At 60.0% G+C, this 22,872-nt stretch overlaps 1 protein-coding gene across 5 annotated transcripts; it reads left to right on the top strand.

The window, feature by feature from the left end:
* Positions 1–6,936: 6,936 nt before the first annotated feature.
* Positions 6,937–22,791, top strand: PTBP1 (polypyrimidine tract binding protein 1). 5 transcript variants are annotated; one of them, XM_033200093.1, is made up of 15 exons: positions 6,937–7,079; positions 8,959–8,989; positions 13,503–13,575; positions 13,969–14,141; positions 14,224–14,370; positions 14,465–14,635; positions 14,761–14,871; positions 14,951–15,125; positions 15,429–15,506; positions 16,336–16,484; positions 17,767–17,800; positions 18,262–18,354; positions 18,442–18,658; positions 21,060–21,137; positions 21,211–21,349. In XM_033200093.1, exons 1-15 carry the CDS (start codon positions 7,072–7,074, stop codon positions 21,341–21,343), a joined length of 1,671 nt encoding a protein of 556 aa, XP_033055984.1. In that variant the 5' UTR covers positions 6,937–7,071; the 3' UTR covers positions 21,344–21,349. The 5 variants fall into 5 exon arrangements, with proteins under 5 accessions (XP_033055984.1, XP_033055986.1, XP_033055987.1 ...); XM_033200092.1 differs by lacking the exon at positions 6,937–7,079 and adding an exon at positions 7,513–8,124 and having other exon boundaries at positions 21,211–22,791; XM_033200095.1 differs by lacking the exon at positions 15,429–15,506.
* The last annotated feature ends 81 nt before the right edge of the window (positions 22,792–22,872 follow it).

The following is a 22,872-nucleotide window of genomic DNA, read 5'->3' as shown; positions in this document are numbered from 1 at the left end:
CCGGATCTCAGCTCACTGCAAGCTCCGCCTCCCGGGTTTACGCCATTCTCCTGCCTCAGCCTCCCGAGTAGCTGGGACTACAGGCGCCCGCCTCGTCGCCCGGCTAGTTTTTTGTATTTTTAAGTAGAGACGGGGTTTCACCGTATTAGCCAGGATGGTCTCGATCTCCTGACCTCGTGATTCGCCCGTCTCGGCCTCCCAAAGTGCTGGGATTACAGGCTTGAGCCACCGCGCCCGGCCTTTGTATTTTTAGTAGAGACGGGGTTTTCAGGTTTTCCACCTGCCTTGGGCCTCCAAAGTGCTGGGATGACAGGCGTGAGCCACTGAGCCTGGCTTTATTTAATTTTTTGAGATGGACTCTCACTCTGTCGCCTGGGATACAGTGCAGTGGTGGGATCCCAGCTAACTACAGCCTTGTACTCCTGGCCTCAGGTGATCCTCCTGCCTGGGCTTCCCAAAGGGCTGGGATGACAGGTGTGAGCCACCATCCCCGGCTTGGCCATTTCATAGAAATGGGATCACACGGGGCCCGGCGCAGTGGCTCACGCCTGTCATCCCAGCAGTCTGGGAGGCTGAGGCGGGCGGATCACCTGAGGTCAAGAGTTCGAGACCAGCCTAGCCAACATGGTGAAACCCCGTCTCTACTAAAAATACAAAAATTAGGCCAGGCGCAGTGGGTCATGCCTGTAATCCCTGCACTTTGGGAGGCTGAGGCGGGTGGATCACGAGGTCAGGAGATCAAGACCATCCTGGCTAACACGGTGAAACCCCATCGCTACTAAAAATACAAAAATTAGCCGGGCGTGGTGGCGGGTGCCTGTAGTCCCAGCTACTTGGGAGGCCGAGGCAGGAGAATCGCTTGAACCCGGGAGGCGGAGCTTGCAGTGAGCCGAGATTGTGCCACTGCACTCCAGCCTGGGCGACACAGCGAGACTCCGTCTCAAAAAAAAAAAAAAAGAAAATACAAAAATTAGACAGGCGTGGTGGCGGGTGCCTGCAATCTCAGCTCCTTGGGAGGCTGAGGCAGAATTGATCAAACTTGGGAGGCGGGGGTTGCAGTGAGCTGAGATCGCGCCACTGCACTCCAGCCTGGGCAGCAGGAGCAAAATTCCTTCTCAAAAAAATAAAATAAAATAAATGGCACCCCAGCCTGTGTGGCCTTCTGCGTCCGGCGTCTCTCACGGAGCATCCGAGCTGTGGCCTGGATCAGAGCCTGGATCCTTTTCACAGCCGAGTTGTGTTCCGCGGTGAACGGCCTGGGCAGTGGTGGTCTTTTCTTCCACTGATGGGAATTCGGGCTGTTTCCACGTTGGGCCTCCGTGAATAATACTATGACGAACGTTCACGTACGCCTTTCTGTGTGGACATGTGTTTCCCCTTCTCCCAGGTGTCTGCACAGGAGGGGAATTGCCGGGGGGCGAGGTCCTGAGGAACAGCCTCCCCTTTTTTTTTCAGACAGAGTCTCGCTCCATCACCCATGCTGGAGTGCAGTGGTGCAATCTCGGCTCACGGCAACCTCTGCCTCCCGGGTTCAAGCGATTCTCCTACCTGGGTCTCCCGGGTTGCTGAGATTACAGGCACCCACACCACCATGCCCGGCTAATTTTTGTATTTTTAGTGGGAGACGGAGTTTCACCACATTGACCAGGCTGATCTTGAATTCCTGACCTCAGTGATCCACACGCCTCGGCACCCTCTTTGGAAGTTCCCAGCAAGTCCCCTGCCTGAGTTCAGACCCACGGGCAGTCTTACAGGCTTAGAGGCCTCAGGCACCTCATTCCACCTCTCTAGAGGTGGGTTTCCCTGGGAAAAGGAGAAGAAAATATTTCCTAGGCACGGGATTAAAGGGTTAAAACAGGAAAACCTTGAAGGACAGCCCAGGTCTAGCTGAACTCCCCGGGGTGAGCGGGGCGGGGGTCAGGCTGGGGAGGGGAGCACAGAAAGGCTGGGGTGCCAGGCCTGGGGGAGAGGCGGATGGGGTGGGGAGGGTAGGTCTGGGCAGATAACGGCTGTGGCCTCTTCCTGTTGGCCTGAGGGCTGGGGGTGGGGGTGGGGGTGGGCAGAGGCTGGTCTCCCTGAGGTCTGGGCATAGGGAGGTGTCCTGGGATGAGAAGACTCTTGAGAAGTGACCCTGATAACTCAGAGGCAGGGGTCCTTCTTGGGGTGGGGGATAAACAGAGACTGGAGGGGCTTGTTTAAGGAACCCTCAGGCTGGGTGTGGCAGCTCACGCCTGTAATCCCAGCACTATGGGCAGCGGAGGCGGGAGGATCCCTTGAGCCCAGGAGTTTGAGACCAGCCTGGGTAACATGGTGAGATTCTGTGTCTACAGAAAAGTTTTTAAAAATGAGCCAGGCGCGGTGGAACTACTTGCCCTATAGTCCCAGCTACCGAGAGGCTGAGGTGGCCGGATCACCAGAGCCGGGGAGGTTGGGGCAATGGTACCGAGATTGTGCCACTGCACTCCAGCCTGGGCGGCAGCATGAGACCCTGCCTCAAAAAAATGAATAAAGCCCCCATTCCCCTTAGGATCCCTACTTCCTATACCAACCCACTATCCCAGCTTGGAGGGGTGGGACTGGCCTTGAGCCACGGTTGATTTCCAGAGCAGAGAGCACGGGACTGAAGTGGTTCTGCATTGAGTACAGTGAGGCCAGGGAAAAGCAGTGGATTCCTATCTGCGAGTCCTGGCCGTCAGGGCTTGGGGTGGCCTCACTGAGCCCCCACTCCAAGCTCCGTTCGACAGAAATCCAGGAAATGGGCGGGAGAGGCTGGGATACCAGCCAGGAGACCGGTCCGAGGCTGTGCCCTGGATCTCTGAGCCCTCACTTTTGTAATTAAGGTAATAAACCGGCGCTGGCCATGGGGGCGCAGGCCTGTCATCCCAGCACTTTGGGAGGCCGAGGTGGGAGGATCACCTGAGGCCAGGAGTTCAAGACCAGCCTGGCCAACATGGAAAAATCCCGCCTCTACTAAAAATACAAAAATTAGCCGGGTGTGGTGGGCATGCCTGTCATCCCAGCTACTCAGGAGGCTGAGGCAGGAGAATCACTTGAACTCAGGAGGCGGAGGTTGCAATGAGCCGAGATGGCACCATTGCACTCCAGCCGGGGCAGCAGAGCAAGATTCCATACCCCCGCAAAAAAAAAAAGAAAACAAAAAAGAAATCTATGGAACTGCCCATGGGGAGGAGGGACTGGCCTGGCCCTGCCACTCATGTTGACAAAGGAGTAAACTGAGGCACGGCCCTTCCCTCCCCCATCAGAACTGAAAGGTGTCTGAGGCCCCGGCAGCCCCTCTGCCTGAGATTCGGTGGCTCTGAGGCCCCGGCAGGCCCTCTGCCTGAGAGATTCAGTGGCTCTGAGGCCCCAGCAGGCTCTCTGCCTGAGATTCAGTGGCTCTGAGGGCCTCAGATGTCCTCACTCCACCCCCCGTTTTTCCTGCCAGCCTCAGAGGATCATTTTCAAAATGGTAACCAGCAAACCAACGTGATTCTCACACAAAGGCAAGGTGAGCCTGCTCCCCGCTGCTCACCCTGAATCATTCATGAAGGAGGCAGCTGGCCTGCGGGCTGGGATGGGAGACAGGAGAGGAGAAAAGACAGAGGCTGGGCCCTCTGCTCACTGCATCAATCAGGTGCCCACGGGAGCCCCTGGGCGTCTTCCCGCGCTGGCATTCTGGATACGACGGCTGACCTGTCAATCGCTGGGCCCTCAGCCATGGTTACTGGCAGGCCAGCTCAGGAAGGACACTGGTTTCAGGTGACCTGGGTGGGGCGGCGGCGGTGGGGGGGGGTTCCTGGGACCAGGCCGCCATGACAAAAACAAAGGGCCTGCTTGTACCTGCTTGTACCTGCTATCTCCCTCTAAGCTTCAGGTGGTGGGTGGGGCTGCGGGGCGGCCCCCAAGAAAGGCATCCACATCCTAAACCCCAGAACGCGCATGAACAAGGCTTCACGTGGAAAAACAGTCTTTGAAGGCACCATTAGGTGTCTTGACATGAGACCATCCTGGAGTAGGCAGGTAGACCCTAAATTCTGGGACATACACTCTTTTTTATTTTTACCTGTCTTTTAAGACAGAGTGTCACTCTGTTGCCCAGGCTGGAGTGCAGTGGAGTAATCTAGGCTCACTGCGGCCTCCGCGTTCAAGTAATTCTCCTGCCTCAGTCTCCCCAGCAGCTGGGATTACAGGTGCGAACCACCATCCCCGGCTAATTTTTGTATTTTTAGTAGAAATGGGCTTTCACCATGTTGGCCAGGATGGTCTCAGTCTCCTGACCTCGTGATCCGCCTGCCTCGGCCTCCCAAAGTGCTGGGATGACAGGCATTTATTTTCGTTTTTGTGTTTTAGAGATGGAGTTTCACTCTTGTTGCCCAGGCTGGGGTGCAACGGCGCGATCTTGGCTCACTGCAACCTCCACCTCCCGGGTTCAAGCGATTCTCCTACCTCAGGCTCCCAAGTAGCGCGGATTACAGGAATGCACCACCACGGCCGGCTAATTTTTGTATTTTTAGTAGAGACGAGGTTTCTCCATGTTGGCCAGACTGGTCTTAAACTCCGGCCTCAGATGTGATCCACCCGCCTTGGCCTCCCAGAGTGCTGGGATTACAGGTGTGAGCTACCAAGCCTGGCCAGACACTGTCTTAAAAAAAATAAAAATAAGAAAAGGAACTGGACGGGTGGCTGGTGATGTGGGGCTTGCTGGGTAAGGGGTGGCCTTGGGCTTATACTTTGAGCAAGACAGGAGCCCTGATCGGACCATGATTGGAAGTGGGTTTTTTTTTTTTTTTTTTTGAGACGGAGTCTTGCTCTGTGGCCGGGGCTGGAGTGCAGTGGCCGGATCTCAGCTCACTGCAAGCTCCGCCTCCCGGGTTCACGCCATTCTCCTGCCTCAGCCTCCCGAGTAGCTGGGACTACAGACGCCCGCCACCTCGCCCGGCTAGTTTTTTGTATTTTTTTTAGTAGAGACGGGGTTTCACAGTGTTCGCCAGGATGGTCTCGATCTCCTGACCTCGTGATCCGCCTGTCTCGGCCTCCCAAAGTGCTGGGATTACAGGCTTGAGCCACCGCGCCCGGCCGGAAGTGGGTTTTAACACAATTCCGATGGGTTATACTGGGGCTTGGAACCTGTTGGTCTCTACCACTGCCAGCTGCCACTCAGACCCCCGGCCCCTGCCTGTCTGCTCTTAGGGTGGGGCCCATCCCAGGCACCCCAAGAACAGACAGCAGCGGCTTGCTCTGGTGGTGTGAGGATGGGGGTCTCCAGGGGAGCAAATCCACAGTAACACACTGGGCTTCTCCCAGATTGGCTGCAGACGGCTCTTGGTGAGTCTCCATGGACCGGCTAGTTCAGGCCAAAGGACCTCGCCACGGAGCTCAGGGGCCACCCCTAATCCCGGCTGGAATCCTCTGGCTCCGCACGCCCGGCGGGGCTCCAAGTCTCCTGGGCCCACACCAGGCCCCGGCCTGAAACACGCTGGAGACGCAGGGCGCTGGGCTCGCTTGGATTTGGGGGAAGGAGAATTGTCATGTCTTCTCCCTCCGTCGGTTGCTGCCAATGAAAAACCCCCTTTTCAGCATGGACGAAATCCCGCTAAGTCTATTTAGGGAGCGGCGTGGACTCCGGGCTGGGAACTGCGCCAGCCGGACGCCCACCGTCTGAGACTTTCAACCACAGCCCCGTTTGGGTTCCAGTGTGGAGGGCTGGGGTCATCCCCTCACCCTGGGGTGGCTCCCAAGCTGCTGACCTGGCCTCCCTGACGGGCATCCCTACAGCTCTGTCCGGCTCTTCATGCGATCAGCGCTCCCGGGAACATATAGTTTGGGGTGTTTTGCTGCTGGGATGGTGGCCCGTGAGGCAGGGAACCTCCCGGTGGCCCTGCTGGGCCCGGCCCTGTTTCCCCAGCCGTAGGGGGGCAGCCTCGAACTATACAAGGTCCAGGCCACGGTTTCCTCAGCTGTAGGTCGGTGGGCTGTGGACTGTACGGGGCTTGGGCCTCAGTTTCCCCAACTGTAAGCGGGCGGCCGTGGACTGTGTGTGGCCTGTGCCTCAGTTTCCCTAGCTGTAGGCGGGTGGCCTCGGACTGTACAGGGCCTGGGCCTCAGTTTCCCCAGCTGTAGGCGGGGCGGCCGTCGACTGTGTGTGGCCTGCACCTCAGTCTCCCCAGCTTTAGGCCGTGGGCGGCGGACTGTACAAGGTCCAGGCCTCAGTTTTCCCAGCTGTAGGCGGGCGGCCGCCCACTGTTCAAGGTCCAGGCCTCAGTTTCCCCAGCTGTAGGCGGGCGGCCGCGGACTGTGCGGGGCCCGGGACTCAGTTTCCCTATCCCCGCAGTCGGGATTCGCTGTTCCGGGCGAACAAAGGACGGTCGGGGGTGACTCTGAATCATGGCGCGTCCGCAGTCTCTGTGGCCACTGTGGAAACAGCCCTGGCGAGTCCGGGAGGCGATGCAGCCTTTCCCTCCCCGCGCGATCACCCAGACGTGAACGCTCAGTTTGAATCGGACTTTTTGGCCATGTGCCCACAAGCAACATGGAGCCCTGCGGGTTTCCTGCCCGACTCCAAGATGGCGACGCGACTCCCTTTGCCCTCATGGCCCAGGCGGGCGGGTCCTGCCCACTTGCAAGATGGCAGCAGCCTGGGCCATGCACGCTTCCCTCCGCCTGACTCGCCACGTACCCAATCTCAAGATGGCGTCTCCCGCAAAGCCACGCGCCAGACGGCGACTTGCTCACTGGCTCACACGCCGTCACGTGCTCCCACTTTCTCTCCCTCCCCCGACTCCATAGGCCGTTTCCGCCTTCGGCCTTGACGAATGACCGCCTCCGCCAATTGACGCCTTCGATTCCTCTGGGTCCCGCCCCCGGACGACCTTCTGGCCAGTGGGAGCCGCTGGCGGGGGCCCGCGGGGCTCTCCCCGCCCCCGGGCTACGGCGAGAGCCAATGGGCAGCGCGCGCGGGGGACGTGTGCGGGCGTCTCCGCCATTTTGTGAGTCTATAACTCGGAGCCGTTGGGTCGGTTCCTGCTATTCCGGCGCCTCCACTCCGTCCCCCGCGGGTCTGCTCTGTGTGCCATGGACGGGTGAGTCGCACCTCGCCCCGCGCCCCGCCGCCCTCCCCGCGCTGCAGCCCTGTCCCCGCCGCCGCGCCGGCCTCCCCGGGGCCGATCTCGCCGCCGCCCGGGCGGGAGGGGGCGGCGGGCTCTCCCCTTCCTCTCCGCGTGGCGGGAGCGGGCTCGGGGCGGGCCAGGGGTTTCCCGGGGATCTGGCCGCGTCCCCGTTCCCGTCCCCCGCCCGGCCCGTTTCCGGCCCCCGCGCGCCCCGTCCTGAGCGCACGCGGCCTCCCGCGCCCCTCCCCCTCTGAGCGCGGCTCCGCACTTCGCCTTTGCCCCGCCTCGGCGGCGCGCGGCCCTTCCCGCTTCCCGTCCGGCCCTTGCGCGCCCGCCCGGATGGCCCTTCCCGCCTCCCGTCCGCGCCCCTCGTGCGCCTGCGTAGCCCGTCGCGCGTCCCCGTAGACTCCAGCGCGCGCGCGCGGCTGCCGTCGGGGGCGCGCGCCTTTCCCGCCGCCCGGACTCTGCCCCCGGCGCAGCCCCGGAAGCGCAGGCGGGGCTGGGGCGGCCGCCGGGAGGGAAAGCCGGCGCCAGAGCCTCGCCGCGGGCTGGAGGCTGTGCGCTCCCCGCCCTGCTCCCCTTGCGCCCCGGGCCGTGGCCAAGGGTTTCGGTGATCTCAGGAGAGAGGCGGCCGCCCCGGGGGTCTGTCCTCCGCCCCAGGGTCGGAGAGTCCTCTCCAGGGATCCCCGCGGGCGCCGTCATGGGGAGGGGCCTTCCCGGCTCTCTGGCCGCGGCAGCCTTTCCGGGCGGCTTTGCGGGGCGGGCTTCCCCGGGAGGGGTGGGAGCCCCTCCAGGAAGGCCGTGTCCCGCCGAGCGCTTCCTGCGCGAGGCCCTCCCTGGGAATAGGAAGCGGGAGAGGCTGGAGATGCTTCGCATTCTTTCCGTCTTCCTGAGAAGTTTTTCTTGGGCCCAGTTACTTTTGAAAGTCTGTTAGGACGTGGTCCGTGCAGTCCGTGGAGTCATAGCGAAGAGGCGCAGCCCTAGAGTGGGTCTGAGCCCTTAGCATGCCTCAGGGCAGGTGGGTCCTGCAGACGGCGGGACGGGGCCTCCGCGCTCTCGGGCCCGGCACCGCGGGCTTGGGGCCGCGCACTCGCCTCCCGGAGACTGCCCTTCCGACGCGCGCTCCGAGTCACCCAGGCCCTCGCCGGGAGTTGCAGTGGCCCCGTAGCCGCCGTAGGGAGCTCCCTGTTGGGTCGGGGGCTGAAGGGAGGGCCTCGGGCAGCCCAGCTTTCTTCCCACCTTCCCCCCGAGGTGTCCCGAGGAGGGAGAGTCAGGTCGGGCGGGGCTCGGGTTGATCAGTAACTGAGGCTGTGTTCTGGTCGGTCTGTTAATTTTTATTTTTATTGACGGTTTCCACGGCCGCCACCCGCCCTCGGTGCATGGGGCTCCACTCTGATGAGAGTCACCCTCTTGGGGCGCCACCCCCCTCCGGGCGGAAGCTCTGGCCCAGGCCTGTGAGTTTGCGGGCTGCAGCCTTTCTCAGGCGTTTCCAACTTTGTGGAACGCACACAGCAGCCCCTGAACCCTCTCAGCGGCATCTAGCATCCTCGGGGCTTCCGAGGGGTGTGTCTTTGGGGACTTGTGGAGCCTGGTCCAGAGGTGGGGCCTAGGGTCCTGCTGGGAGGGAGGGGCCCCACAGGACAATGGTGGCCCCTTTTCAAGTTGCAGTCAAGTGGACGGCTCACTTCCCTGCCCTTCTGAGCTTTCTCTAGCGGGGCCTCGCGCAGCCAGAGGGAGCCCCGCGGAGGTGGCGGCTGCAGGGACCTGCGGGCTCTCCTGGCCCCGGGCCAGCCGGGCGCGCCTGCTGCTGAGCGGCCACCGGGCTAACGTTGTCTCCTTTCTCTCTCCACAGCATCGTCCCAGATATAGCCGTTGGTACAAAGGTAGGCGCTTCTCACTTGGCTTCTCCGTGACGCTCCTCTGACCTTGTGCTGACCCCGGGGGCCGCCCCCCAGCGCTGCTGCGTTGGCTGGAGAGCGCCTTTCTCTTCCTAAGGGGCACACTACGCTTGGTCTGGAATCTGAAGTTGGGTGGTAGGGTTTGAGCCCCAGGGGGCTTGGGTTTGCTGGCCGCCCCTCAGGTCTGGAATCCGAGCCACTCTTCAGTTCTTGCTCTCAGCAGCGAGGGCTCTGCATGCCCCATACCTGCGTTTGGAACCTCCAGTCCCTGAGGCAGGAAGAGGGAAGAGGCCGTTAAGCTAAGCGGGATACCTCCTGCTGTAGCTGCCGGGGAGACTCTTGGTTTGGATAAGAAAAGAGCCACCTGGCTGTGGAGGGACCTGGGCAGACCCAGTGTGTGTGCGTGGCTGGGATGGGCATTTACTGGTTGCTTTTGACATTAAGTTGTTTTTTTTTTTTTGAGACGAAGTCTTGGCTTTGTCACCAGGCAGGAGTGCAGTGGTGCGATCTCGGCTCACCACACCCTCCACCTCCTGGGTTCAAGCGATTCTCCTGCCTCTGCCTCCTGAGTAGCCAGGATTCCAGGTGCCCACCATCATGCCCGGCTAATTTTTGTATATATGTATATATTTTTTAATAAACACGGAGTTTCACAATTGTTGGCCAGGCTGGTCTGGAACTCCTGACCTCAGGTGATCCACTCCCCTTAGCCTCCTAGAGTGCTGGGATTACAGTTGTGAGCCACTAGACCCAGCTGGCATTAAGTGTCTTCTGATGGCATCTGGTGAGAACAACAGTAAGCTGTCAAAGATGGCGTTTGGGGCAAGAGAAAAACGAATGTGCCAGATCTCAAGTGTCTGTGAATCTTGCAGCCAGGGCTGGAAGGCAGGGGCACTGCTTCCCCGTGGAGGGTGAGGCCAGGGCTAAGCAAGTGTGAGGAAAGGGGGTGAGAACCTGGAGAATAAGGTCCTGGGGAGGCCAGTGATTCTGAGGGAGCTGTGGTCCTCGCTTAGCTGGGGTGGTTGGTTAATAATTGTGCTGGTCATTGTGGGTTGAGGGGCTCCCGACTTCAGGGCTTGTCCCCCAAGAGCCTCCTGCAGGGTGAGCCCACAGCGGTGGCAGCCTGAACCCTCTGGTTTCTGGTCAGTCTGCGGTGGTGCCTGGGCCGGGTTTCGGTTTTTCCCAAGTGGACTGCTGTCTTTACAGGCTGCCTGCCCCATCTTCCTGGAGATAAAACCTGTTTGTTCAGTGTGGGAGGAGGGAGAGGGACTTTCATCTGAAGCATTTGCAGCAATCCCTCGATGTGTCTGGCTTGCAGGCAGTTCTCTTTTCCTTGCTTCTATGAGGCTGCATTCCAGCTGGAGTGGCCCTCAGCTTCCATCGGGGGGTCCTGCAGCCCTCCTCTGGAGTTCTAGGGGGCTTGATGGCCGGGACATTGAAGCTGAGCCAGGACAGGATGGAAGCCTGCGGGCTCTGGTGCAGGGAGGGATTTTGCCACGGGGCGGTGTCAGGGCCCCTGCTGGGTGCAGGCCCTGGTAGGAGGACGGGGCAGTACCCTGACCTGGGTGATCGTCCTCCAGCGCCAGGGAACCCTCAGCTGACCTGGGCCCACACCTGGCCACGCTGTCCTTTAGTCCCGGACAGAGCAACTCCTGTTCAGTGTGGGGTTGAAGACGCTTGGGACCCATGCTGCCCACTGGGAGGTCTTGGGGCGTTTCCTGTCAGTCCCTGTGCTCCAGGACAGGTGCCTTGAAGGGACCCTCCTGGGGTGTCTGGCAGCTGCTGTGAAGGAAGTGGAGGCGCCCGGCCCAGCTTGTGTCTCCTGCTTGCTGCCCTGTGAAGCCTCAGAGCCTCCAGGTGTCCCTTTCATTCTACTGGGGCGCTGCTGAGCTGAGCCAAGCTGGCCTGTGCCGCCCGGGCAGGCGTGGGGTTTGCTGCCACAGACGGTTGTGGGCATGCCAGGCCACTTGCCCATGGGAATGAGATTAGGGCTTCAGGCAGGCGGCCAAGGAGACTGCTCCGAGGAAACGGCCCCGCCCACCACTCCAGTCAAAGACAGGGTCCAAGATGCCCTTTTTAAGGTTTGTGCAGCTAGCACATGGGAGCCGCATGGGCGCCTGGCCGCTGTCCAGCTCGGGGGAGCACCAGCCCTGGTGTCCTAGATGGTCGGCTTCTGGGCTCCCCCAGCCTCTGAGCTGGAGGGGAGAGGAGACAGGAAACGACTTCCTGTGGGGGACGGGGGACGGAGGCTGGAGACTCTGTGTCTCTGCGTCTCAGGTGCACCTTGCCTCCCATCCTTCCGTCCTGGCACTCCTGTGTTTTCCGATTGCGTGGTTTCCACCTGGGGCTGCTGACTGTTTGCCCTGGGCCTGTGCAGCCCCGCCCTGTGCTCACAGAGGGCCCCGGACTCTGGAAGTAGAAAGAGGACTCGAGAGTCTGTTTTCAGCATTTGGCTTCATTTGCGTCCGGCCGGAACCTCGGCCTCCCTAACGGTGGACACTTCTGTTCATTCTTTGATCCTAAAGTCTTGGGGACTGACAGGTGGCATTTGGGTGGGCGCCGGGCCTGTGGAGCCTGAGCGATTCCTGGTTCTAGCCCTCGGGGCTTCTCGACTGCTTGTTTGGTGACGCCCTGGGTGCTTGGGGGGTTGGCCTGGAGGCTCAAGGCTGCAGTTAGAAGTCGCATTGGCGGGGCAGCCCTGTTCCCTGTCTCCTGTCCTGGAGCAGGTGCTGGAGTCTCATGTGGGGAAGCTTTGGAGGCCTTCCCGCCTTCCCTCCTTCCCTCCTTCCCTCCTTCCTCCTTCCCTCCTTCCTCCTTCCTTCCTCCTTCCTTCCTTCCCTCCCTCCCTCCTCCTTCCCTCCTTCCTTCCTTCCTTCCCTCCTTCCCTCCTTCCTTTCTTCCCTCCTTCCTTCCTCCTTCCCTCCTTCCCTTCCCTCCTTCCTCCCTCCTCCCTCCTTCCCTCCTTCCCTCCTTCCCTCCCTCCCTCCCTCCCTCCCTCCTTCCCTCCTTCCCTCTCTCCCTCCCTGCCTCCCTCCGTCCGTCCTTCCTTCCTTCCTTCCTTCCTTCCTTCCTTCCGTCCTTCCTTCCTTCCTTCCGTCCGTCCTTCCTTCCTTCCGTCCTTCCTTCCGTCCTCCTCCTTCCTTCCTTCCTTCCGTCCTTCCTTCCTTCCGTCCTTCCTTCCTTCCTTCCTGGAAGCTCTATAACCAGGGCCAGCAGAGGGACCAGCAGAGAGCCCCGGATGGGGTCAGGGCAGGAGTGGAGCTGAACGTGGGTGGAGGGGAGGCGGCCTTAAGGGAAGACCATCCAAGTGCAGGCTCGGGGAGGCCAGCATGGGTGGGGGCTCTTTGACTGGGCGTGGGGGCGCATGGAGCTGGGGGCTGCGAGGGGGGACAGGGCGTGACATCCACTAGTTCCTTCTGATGCGATGGCCCTGGGCCCCTCAGTAGGTGGGGGCAGGCTCTTGGCCTCACTCCTGATATGGGAGATGGAAGCTCCTTTGTTCCCTGGGATGGCTCTGTCCTGGGGGCCTGGGTGCTGCGCTGGGTGCCTGCGGAGTCCGGCTTTGCAGACCAAGCGCCTGTGCTCCAAGGTCCTCAGACCTGGGCTTTGTTTTCTGTGTAACTAAGGGCCGTAACCAACGTCTCCTCCAATTTCACTCTTTGAATAAACGTGTGTCTTCAATCCTTGCGTTGGGGGGGGCGTCTGCCGTTCTGAGCCTAGGATCAGTCTAGTGTAATTCTTCCTAGAAGTTGATTCAGTTACATAGAAATAACGAGTGAATAGATTGTTCCTGGAGAGAAAATGGACAGGTGAGACATGATGGGCCGCTGTAGAGCTCCCCCGGCCCAGGCACGGCCACAGCACCACCAGGTCACTACGCAGGGAGGCCAGGTCTCGTCCTGGGTCTCGAGTGTGCGGAGGCGGGGGTCGGGTTTCCTTTACGGGGCTGGAAGACAGGAGGGAGGGGCCTCTGCGGGAGCCAGTGAGGCGCTGCTGTAGTTTGGTTCTCCTGGGAGGCCACCAGAAGTGAGGTCAGCTGCCTGGGCCCTGCCTTGTGCTGCTGGGGAGGCTGGCTCCATGGAGCGGGTCGCCTGCCCTGCTGGCTGGTGGCTGAGGCCCAGGCCTGCGCCCAGGGCGGCCGGCAGCCCAGTGAGGCCACGTCCACAGCAGAGTTGGCTGTGGAGATAGTATATGCGGTGCCCTCTGTAGCTGAGACCTCCCAGCGCCACACTGGCTGAGTGCCCTAGGGCTTCCCGAGTTTGGAAAAAGGAGCAGTGTCTTGATTGTGGAACTGTGGGGTGCTGTGCGCGTCCATGGGCTGGGGGTGTTTCTGGAGACAGGCCTGGGTCTGTGCTCGGGCTGCCCTGCCGTGGAAGTTTGGGTGTGGGTTGGGGGTCTGGGACCCCAGGCAGCCCAAGTGGGAGCGGGGCCGGCCGGTGGGGAAGGGAGGCTCTGGCCTGGCGGGAAGTGCAGCTCAGCGTTGTCCCTTCTCTTGCAGCGGGGATCTGACGAGCTTTTCTCTACTTGTGTCACTAACGGACCGTTTATCATGAGCAGCAGCAACTCGGCAGGTAAGGCCTGGACTTAGCCCAGGGCAAGGCCTGGGGGTGTCTTTCCCTGGAACAACCTTTCTTCTTGCTCTGGGACTCCACCTTTCATCTCAAACGGCAGGGCCCCTGGTCCATGCGGCAGGTCCAGGTCTAAGTTCTTGCTACAGAGAATTCCTGGGGAGGTGCTGGATGGTGGTCCAGGCCCGCACTTGGACCTGTGGGCGGGTTGTCAGCAGCTGTCAGGAGCAGGGGTCCCGACTGTGCAGGCCTTGGCCTCGTGCCGCTGGTTCACGTGCATCCTCCTGGGGCTCAGGGCTGGTCTCCGTGGCAGGCAGGCTCTAGGAGGAGGGCAGGGACCTGGCTCTGTGGGCTCCTCCGAGTTGATGCCTGCTTCTCACGGCACCCCCTTTTCAGCAAATGGAAATGACAGCAAAAAGTTCAAAGGTGACAGCAGAAGCGCCGGCGTCCCCTCCAGAGTGATCCACATCCGGAAGCTCCCCATCGACGTCACAGAAGGAGAGGTCATCTCCCTGGGGCTGCCCTTTGGGAAGGTCACCAACCTCCTGATGCTGAAGGGGAAAAACCAGGTATCTGAGCCGCGCTTCTCGGGGCGCTTGCACCGCGCAGGCGGGGAGGAGGAGGGCCCCGCGCTCACTGCCTCCCCCACAGGCCTTCATCGAGATGAACACGGAGGAGGCTGCCAACACCATGGTGAACTACTACACCTCGGTGACGCCAGTGTTGCGCGGCCAGCCCATCTACATCCAGTTCTCCAACCACAAGGAGCTGAAGACCGACAGCTCTCCCAACCAGGCGGTGCGTGGCCCTGCAGCGGACCCCAGCAGCCCGGGGACCTCGGGGGGTGGGCCTGGCCTCAGGGGACAGGGACTCACGGCGATGCCTCCCACAGCGGGCGCAGGCGGCCCTGCAGGCTGTGAACTCTGTCCAGTCGGGGAACCTGGCCTTGGCTGCCTCGGCGGCGGCTGTGGACGCAGGAATGGCGATGGCTGGGCAGAGCCCCGTGCTCAGGATCATCGTGGAGAACCTCTTCTACCCCGTGACCCTGGATGTGCTGCACCAGGTGAGGTCCCAGGGCTGCACGGGCTCGGTCAGGCTGCTGTTGCTGTGGGCGCAGGCCCACGGGAGGGGTCTGGCAGGGCTGGTGGGCGCCAGACAGGAGCTCATGCTGTGGCCTGGGACCTGCAGATTTTTTCCAAGTTTGGCACAGTGTTGAAGATCATCACCTTCACCAAGAACAACCAGTTCCAGGCCCTGCTGCAGTACGCGGACCCCGTGAGCGCCCAGCACGCCAAGCTGGTGAGTGGGGCTCCCAGGATGGCGCCCACCCTGGCCCTGGCCCTGGCCTGGCCGCATCTCACGCTGCCTCTCCCCTCAGTCGCTGGACGGGCAGAACATCTACAATGCCTGCTGCACGCTGCGCATCGACTTTTCCAAGCTCACCAGCCTCAACGTCAAGTACAACAATGACAAGAGCCGCGACTACACGCGCCCAGACCTGCCCTCCGGGGACAGCCAGCCCTCGCTGGACCAGACCATGGCCGCGGCCTTCGGTAAGAGGCTGCCCGACGTGGCGCCAGTGTGCAGCGTGGTCTGTGAGGGCCGCTCAGTCCGGAACCCCAGCGGCCCGGGCCCGGCCCTGCACCAGGGTGATGCACCTGCTGCTCTCTGCACGGCCAGCACAGCACAGTCCAGTGCCGCCTACGTCGGGACCACGGCCCCCCTAGAGCAGCGGATCTGCCCGCGAAGGCTCTGCTGGGGCCGCCCGCCAGCCGGGTTGGGGCCCATCCCCCAGCACAGCGCCCGCTCGCGGTGGAGGTTGTGGGTGCGATGATTAGTGTCTCATTTATTTCTAGGTGCACCTGGTATAATCTCAGCCTCTCCGTATGCAGGAGCTGGTTTCCCTCCCACCTTTGCCATTCCTCAAGCTGCAGGTATTCAAACGCTTGGTCTTGGTTCCCCGGCGACTGCATGCCCACACCACCTTCCCAGGCAGCTCCGCAGCCACGGCGGCAGCCTGGGCGGACTGGGCACTCGAGTGCCAGGTCAGGGGCCCTTCCCGGGAGAGGGGACGCCACGTCCACAGAGCAGGCTTGGCCAGGGCAGCGGTAGGACAGGGCAGTGGAGGCGCACGTGTGGATGGCGCCCGCCAGAAGCCACTAACCGCACAGTTTTTGTGGTCTGGTTCCCTTCAAGCACCTCCGGGCGAGCGCGAGGACCGCCAGTGGTTGGAGGGATGTGTCCCTAGTAGTTGAATTTGAGTGGCCGGGTAAGCGCGTGGCCCGAGGCTGAGGAGCATGACCGGCGGCGGGACGTGTGTGCGTGGCCGGCCTCCTGCTTCCCTTCTGGGACCGGGACCGGGCCGCCCGAGTGCTGGCCGTGGACGGAGCAGCGCGTGCCGCCCCGCGGCCGCCTTGTCTGCATGGAGGCATGGGCACGCATGCGCGGTGGTCCCGGGACAGGCCCTGCTTGCCGAGGGCCTCGTGTCTGTGCTGGCGGAGCCGGAGCTTTTCTGTGCTGTGGGCGCATGCAGATGAGTCCAAGCCCGGCACGGCCCGTGCTGTGAGGAGAGGCGGGCGCTGGTGCAGGAGCCAGCGGGTGGCTGTGCGGGGGTCGGGCGACCCCACAGGCACCCGGGGTAGGGCCAGAGCCAGGGCCGCCTCCCGCGCGGCTCCTCGGTGCATGAGGACGGGGAGCGTCGGCCTCTCCTACTCTGCGGTGGAGTGGGGGTGCCGCTGCTCATCTTACCTTCTACCTTTCCAGGCCTTTCCGTTCCCAACGTCCACGGAGCCCTGGCCCCCCTGGCTATCCCCTCGGCGGCGGCAGCAGCTGCAGCGGCAGGCCGGATCGCCATCCCGGGCCTGGCGGGGGCAGGAAATTCTGTATTGCTGGTCAGCAACCTCAACCCAGAGGTACGAGCAGGGGATGTTGTGCTCGGTCTTGGGTCCCGGAGCAGCGCCGCCCCTTGCTGTGTCTGCGCCTCTGCCCCAGCAGCTCCTCTGCTGCAGCGCTGAGACCCTCCTCTCCCAAGATGGCTTGAGTTTTCCTGTTTTCCTGAATTCACATCTTGGTTTGCGTTTTCACTTCTATGATAGGCAGAATGAATTATTTTTGTTACCCAAAGGCAATGTAAAAATTACTTGGAATTGAGCAGGGTGTGCCGTTCAGAGCCCCAGCAGGCTGCCCTGCTGGTCCCCGGGACACACAGCGTTAGTGCGGCAGGGTGTGGGCGGCCCCTGTGGCACCAGAGCCTGTCACTTACTTAGCTGGTGGATCTGTTATTTCTCAGAATGGTTAAATCCCCCTCAGGGAGAGCTTGGGTAAAACTAGAGGCTCAGAGTACGGAACTTGATGGATGGGATCTCCCTGGAATCAGTATTTCAGGCTGTTCTGTTACTTGGCAACTCCTGTGATTTCCTCAAGGTGGTGTCCACCCTGGCCCTCCCTCGCGGGGCACAGGGCGCACTCCCTGCCTCTGCCTCTTACCACGAGCCCGGTGCTGTCCCTCCAGCTCCTGAGCCAGGGGACCCACGGCGAGGCCGTGCACTAACAGACTCCATCTCCCTTCACGCCTGTGTCATCGTCCTTAGAGACTGACTTGTGCCGCAGCCGTGGGAGACAGCGCTGCTGCAGGGCTTGGCTGAGGTGGCCGGGAGCAGAGCTGCACCCGCGCTCCTGGGGGGCGTGGTGGGGATCAGCTTCTGGGAGCCCCTCCAGCAGTGCTGTCTCTCCCGGCGTGAGTGAAGGCGCTTTTCTTACCGTGTGCCCCTTGGTAAACCTGTAACTGGAATGTGTGTGGAGTGTGACTGATAGAACACTACCTGATTTTCTTATGTATTTACTGACCTGTGTTTTTTTGCTACTTTTTTTCTTTTCTCCCCTTCCCCTTTCCCAATTTTTTTTCTTGCCCTGATCCGGAATTTCTTTGCCAACTGACTGCACGGTACTTCTGCTTCCTGTTGTTGCTTGAAACAAAACAAAAACATAAACAAATAAAAACAAAAATTCCCCCTCAAACCCTGCTCTCCGGAAACCAACCTGCCCTTGAATATTAACATCCTGACAACTTCATCATCCATGAACCACTGCACGCCTGCGGGGACTGTCTTCCTCGTGTGGACGATTGGCAACTCGCCCCCCTTGACCTCTCCCTCTCCCCTGTCCCTCCGCTGCCTTGCTCTGCTGTCTCTAAAGAGAGTCACACCCCAAAGCCTCTTTATTCTTTTCGGTATGTTATCATTCACACTTTTATTACCTTGTTTTCATTTAATTGAGATGATTTTGATGCCCTGAGACGTATTATGAGTTTGCGGTTTGGCACTCTGATGCTCCGTGGCATCGGCCTCGTTTTATGGTTTGCTTTCGGTTTGCGTATTTTATTTGGTCCCGTAGATACGTACGCATGGTTTATCGCCCTGCATGCTTTTCAGAGTTAGACCTGTCGGTGGCATAGGCTACCGTGGCCACCTGCTGGCAGCTTACCTGTCCTGGATGCTATGACTTTGCTGAACGGAGCTGCTCCTGTTAGCACGCCCTGTGGCTGCGAGACGCAGCTCCGCAGTGGCCGATAAAGCAAACCCGGCCGGGCTGAGCCGGGCCTTGTGGGGGGTGGATGCGGGGTCAGGGCTGACAGGGACATGGGCGGGGCGGGCGGCAGGCGACTCAGGCCCTGTTCCTGGGCTTTTGAAGGCGTCTACGGCGACGTGCAGCGCGTGAAGATCCTGTTCAATAAGAAGGAGAACGCCCTGGTGCAGATGGCGGATGGCAACCAGGCTCAGCTGGGTAAGAGGCCGGGGCAGCCCTGGGGGCGGTGGGGGCAGGGGCTGCTCCCTCTCGGGCACTTGGTCACACGGGTGCTGCTATCGCCAGCCATGAGCCACCTGAATGGGCACAGACTGCACGGAAAGCCCATCCGCATCACACTCTCGAAGCACCAGAACGTGCAGCTGCCCCGCGAGGGCCAGGAGGACCAGGGCCTGACCAAGGACTATGGCAACTCGCCCCTGCACCGCTTCAAGAAGCCGGGCTCCAAGAACTTCCAGAACATATTCCCGCCCTCAGCCACGCTGCACCTCTCCAACATCCCGTGAGTGCTGGCGGGGGGCGGGCACGGGGCCGGGCCAGGGCTCTGCGTGGCTGTCCTGCCGCCTCGGCCTGTGAACTTCTGCCATTTCCAGAGTGCAGGTCGGACACCTCTTAGCCCAAACCTGAAGTACTGCAAGGCCTGAAGCTTGAGCTGGGGGATGCTCAAGGGAGGGATCGTTGGACACTTGGAAGGGTTTGGTTTTTTGGCTTAGGGGACACTCCGCTGTGAGAATGTAGAATGCACACATTTATTTGTTTTTATTTTTTGAGACGGAGTTGTGCTCTGTCGTCTTGGCTGGAGTACAGTGGAAGGATCTCGATTCACTGCATCCTCTGCGTCTTGGGTTCAAAGCAATTGTCCTGCCTCAGCTTCCAGAGTAGCTGGGACTACAGGTGCCCACCACCATGCCCGGCTAATTTTCTTATTTTTAGTAGAGATGGGGGTTTCACTATATTGGCCAGGCTGGTCTCGAACTCCTGACCTCATGATCCGCCCGCCTCCGCCTCCCAAAATGCTGGGATTACAGGCGTGAGCCACCGTGTCTGGCCACGTTTAATTTTTTTTTTTGAGATGGAGTCTGGCTCTATTGTCCAGGCTGGAGTGCAGTGGCGCGATCTCTGCTCACTGCAAGCTCTGTCTCCCGGGTTCACGCCATTCTTCTGCCTCAGCCTCCAGAGTAGCTGGGACTACAGGCGCCCACCGCCATTCCTGGCTAGTTTTTTGTATTTTTAGTGGAAACGGGGTTTTTTTTATTTTTATTTTTATTTTTCTGAGACGGAGTCTTGCTCTGCCGCCCAGGCTGGAGTGCAGTGGCCGGTTCTCAGCTCACTGCAAGCTCCGCCTCTCGGGTTTACGCCATTCTCCTGCCTCAGCCTCCCGAGTAGCTGGGACTACAGGCGCCCGCCTCGTCTTTTGTATTTTTTAGTAGAGACGGGGTTTCACCGTATTAGCCAGGATGGTCTCGATTTCCTGACCTCGTGATCCGCCCGTCTCGGCCTCCCAAAGTGCTGGGATTACAGGCTTGAGCCACCGCGCCCGGCCAGGAAACAGGGTTTCACCGTGTTAGCCAGGATGGTCTCGATCTCCTGACCTTGTGATCTGCCCACCTCGGTCTCCCAAAGTGCTGGGATTACAGGTGGGAGCCACCGCCCCTGGCCTAATGCACACCTTTATAATCCCAGCGCAATGTGGGGCCGGGCAGGGGATCTTCTTGAACCCAAGACCAGCCTGAGCAATAAAGTGAGACTCCTGTTTCTACAAGAAAAATTGGTTAAAAGTAGCCAAGAGGCCGGGCGCGGTGGCTCAAGCCTGTAATCCCAGCACTTTGGGAGGCCGAGACGGGCGGATCACGAGGTCAGGAGATCGAGACCATCCTGGCTAACACGGTGAAACCCCGTCTCTACTAAAAAAATACAAAAAAAAATTAGCCGGGCGAGATGGCGGGCGCCTGTAGTCCCAGCTACTCGGGAGGCTGAGGCGAGAGAATGGCGTAAAACCCGGGAGGCGGAGCTTGCAGTGAGCTGAGATCCGGCCACTGCACTCCAGCCTGGGCGACACAGCGAGACTCCGTCTCAACAAAAAAAAAAAAAAAAAAAAAAAAAAAAAAAAAGTAGCCAAGAGTGGTGGTGTGCACCTCAGGGCCCAGCTCCTTGGGGTTTGGAGGCTGAGGTGGGAGGTTCACTTTGAGCTCAGGGGTCTGAGGTTGCTGCAGTGAGCTGTGACTGCCACCCTCCAGGCTGGGCAACAGAGTGAGACCCTGTTTCAAAAAAATACATAATGCAAATATGTGGAAATGCAGGTACATCTGGCCCCAAGTATGTCAACCTATAGTAAGCCCTTTGATATTTAACACATTACTTGTGAAATGTTTATTAGAAAAGTAACAAGGAGCCTGGCAGAGTGGCTCACGCCTGTGATTCCAGCACTTTAGGAGGCTGAGGTAGGCAGATCACCTGAGGTCAGGAGTTCGAGACCAGCCTGGCCAACCTGGTGAAACCCTCTCTTTACTAAAAATAAAAAAATTAGCCTGGCGTGGTGCCGTGCACCTTGTAATCCCAGCTACTTGGGAGGCTCAGCAGGAGAATCACTTGAACCTGGGAGGCGGAGGTTGTAAGCCAAGATGGCTCCGCTGCATTCCGGCCTGGGTGACAAAGCAAGACTCTGTCTTGAAACAGAAAAAAGGGGGAGGAGCGTGGTCCTCTGCTTCTGCAAACCTGTGGGTGCTGGTTTCATTAGAAGCTGCTTCAGGCCATTGTGGGCGTGATTCGATGTTCCATTTCTGAGGTCCTAAAAGGCCCTACACCTTCCCTGGCCACTCAGAAAACTAGTATGGGGAAAGCCTCGCTGACCTTCTTGGACGTCCCCCTACCCGGCCCCAGGCTAACACCTTCTCCTCCCACAGACCCTCCGTCTCCGAGGAGGATCTCAAGGTTCTGTTCTCCAGCAATGGGGGCGTCGTCAAAGGATTCAAGTTCTTCCAGTGAGTACGAGGCGGACGGTGCCTGGCTCTCCCGGGGCTGCCCTGTGGCCGGCCCTGACCCCATGTCTTGCAGGAAGGACCGCAAGATGGCGCTGATCCAGATGGGCTCTGTGGAGGAGGCGGTCCAGGCCCTCATTGACCTGCACAACCATGACCTCGGGGAGAACCACCACCTGCGGGTCTCCTTCTCCAAGTCCACCATCTAGGGGCACAGGCCCCGTGGCCGGCCCGCTGGCGACAACTTCCATCATTCCAGAAAAAAGCCACTTTAAAAAGCAGCTGAAGTGACCTTAACAGACCAGAGATTCTATTTTTTTAAAGAGAAATCAGTTTACCTGTTTTTAAAAAAATTAAATCTAGTTCACTTGCTAACCCTGCGGTGACGGGGACAGCTCAGGCTCTTGGTGACTGTGGCAGCGGGAGTCCCAGCCCTCCACCCCCGGGGCCAGACCCTCGGGGCCGTGCCTTGGTGGGGCCTGCAGGTGGGTGCCCCGACCACAACTCGGCTTCCTTGTGCCTTAAAAACCCTGCCTTCCTGCAGCCACACCCCTCCCCGGGGTGTCCTGGGGACCCAAGGGGCGGAGGTCACACCAGAGAAAGGCAGGAGGCCTGGCCGGCTCCTGCAGGATCATGTACCTGGGGCTCGCCGGCCGCGGCTGCGACTCCCCAACCCCAGCCCTGTAATCAAGTCATGATTGCCCCACCCTGCCCCCAGGGCCTTCCCTGCTGCCCCCGGGCGGGCTCCCCACTGCTCCAGCTGCGGAGCTGGTCGTCATAATCTCTGTATTATATACTTTGCAGTTGCAGACGTCTGTGCCTAGCAATATTTCCAGTTGACCAAATATTCTAATCTTTTTTCATTTATATGCAAAAGAAATAGTTTTAAGTAACTTTTTATAGCAAAATGATACAATGGTATGAGTGTAATCTAAACTTCCTTGTGGTATTACCTTGTATGCTGTTACTTTTATTTTATTCCTTGTAATTAAGTCACAGGCAGGACCCAGTTTCCAGAGAGCAGGCGGGGCCGCCCAGCGGGTCAGGCACAGGGAGCCCCGGTCCGATCTTAGAGCCCCTGAGCTTCAGGGAAGGGGCGGGCGCGTCGCCGCCTCTGGCATCGCCTCCGGTTGCCTTACACCACACCTTCACCTGCAGTCCCTAGAAAACTTGCTCTCCAACTTCAGGGTTTTTCCTTCAAATTTTGGACCAAAGTCTCATTTCTGTGTTGCGCTTGCCTCTGATGCTGGGACCCGGCAGGCGGGCCGCTCCTGTCTTCACTGTGCTTTCTCCCGCCCCCGCGTCCTGTCCCGGGGCTCTCCTAGGATCCCCTTTCCGCGAAGAGTGTAACAAGGGTGTAAATATTTATAATTTTTTATACCTGTTGTGAGACCCGAGGGGCGGCGGCGCGGTTTTTTATGGTGACACAGATGTATATTTTGCTAACAGCAGTTCCAGGCTCAGTATTGACCGCGGAGCCACAGGGACCCCACGCACATTCCGTTGCCTTACCCGATGGCTTGTGACGCGGAGAACCGATTAAAACCGTTTGATGAACTCCTCCCTTGTCTAGCCCTGTGTTCGCTGTGGCGCTGTAGAGGCAGGTTGGCCAGTCTGTACCTGGACTTCGAATAAATCTTCTGTATCCTCGCTCTGTCCGCCTGCATTGCTGGTTTCCTCTTTCTGTGCTCGGGGCGGTCCCGGCTCGTACCCGGGTGTCCGCGGAAGCGCCGGGTGG

Source organism: Trachypithecus francoisi, unplaced genomic scaffold (assembly GCF_009764315.1).
Source record: "Trachypithecus francoisi isolate TF-2019V2 unplaced genomic scaffold, Tfra_2.0 Lachesis_group5, whole genome shotgun sequence".
Lineage (NCBI taxonomy): Eukaryota > Metazoa > Chordata > Mammalia > Primates > Cercopithecidae > Trachypithecus > Trachypithecus francoisi.
The sequence above is the reverse complement of the archived record's forward strand: the minus strand, read 5'-3'. Positions and strand labels throughout refer to the sequence as shown.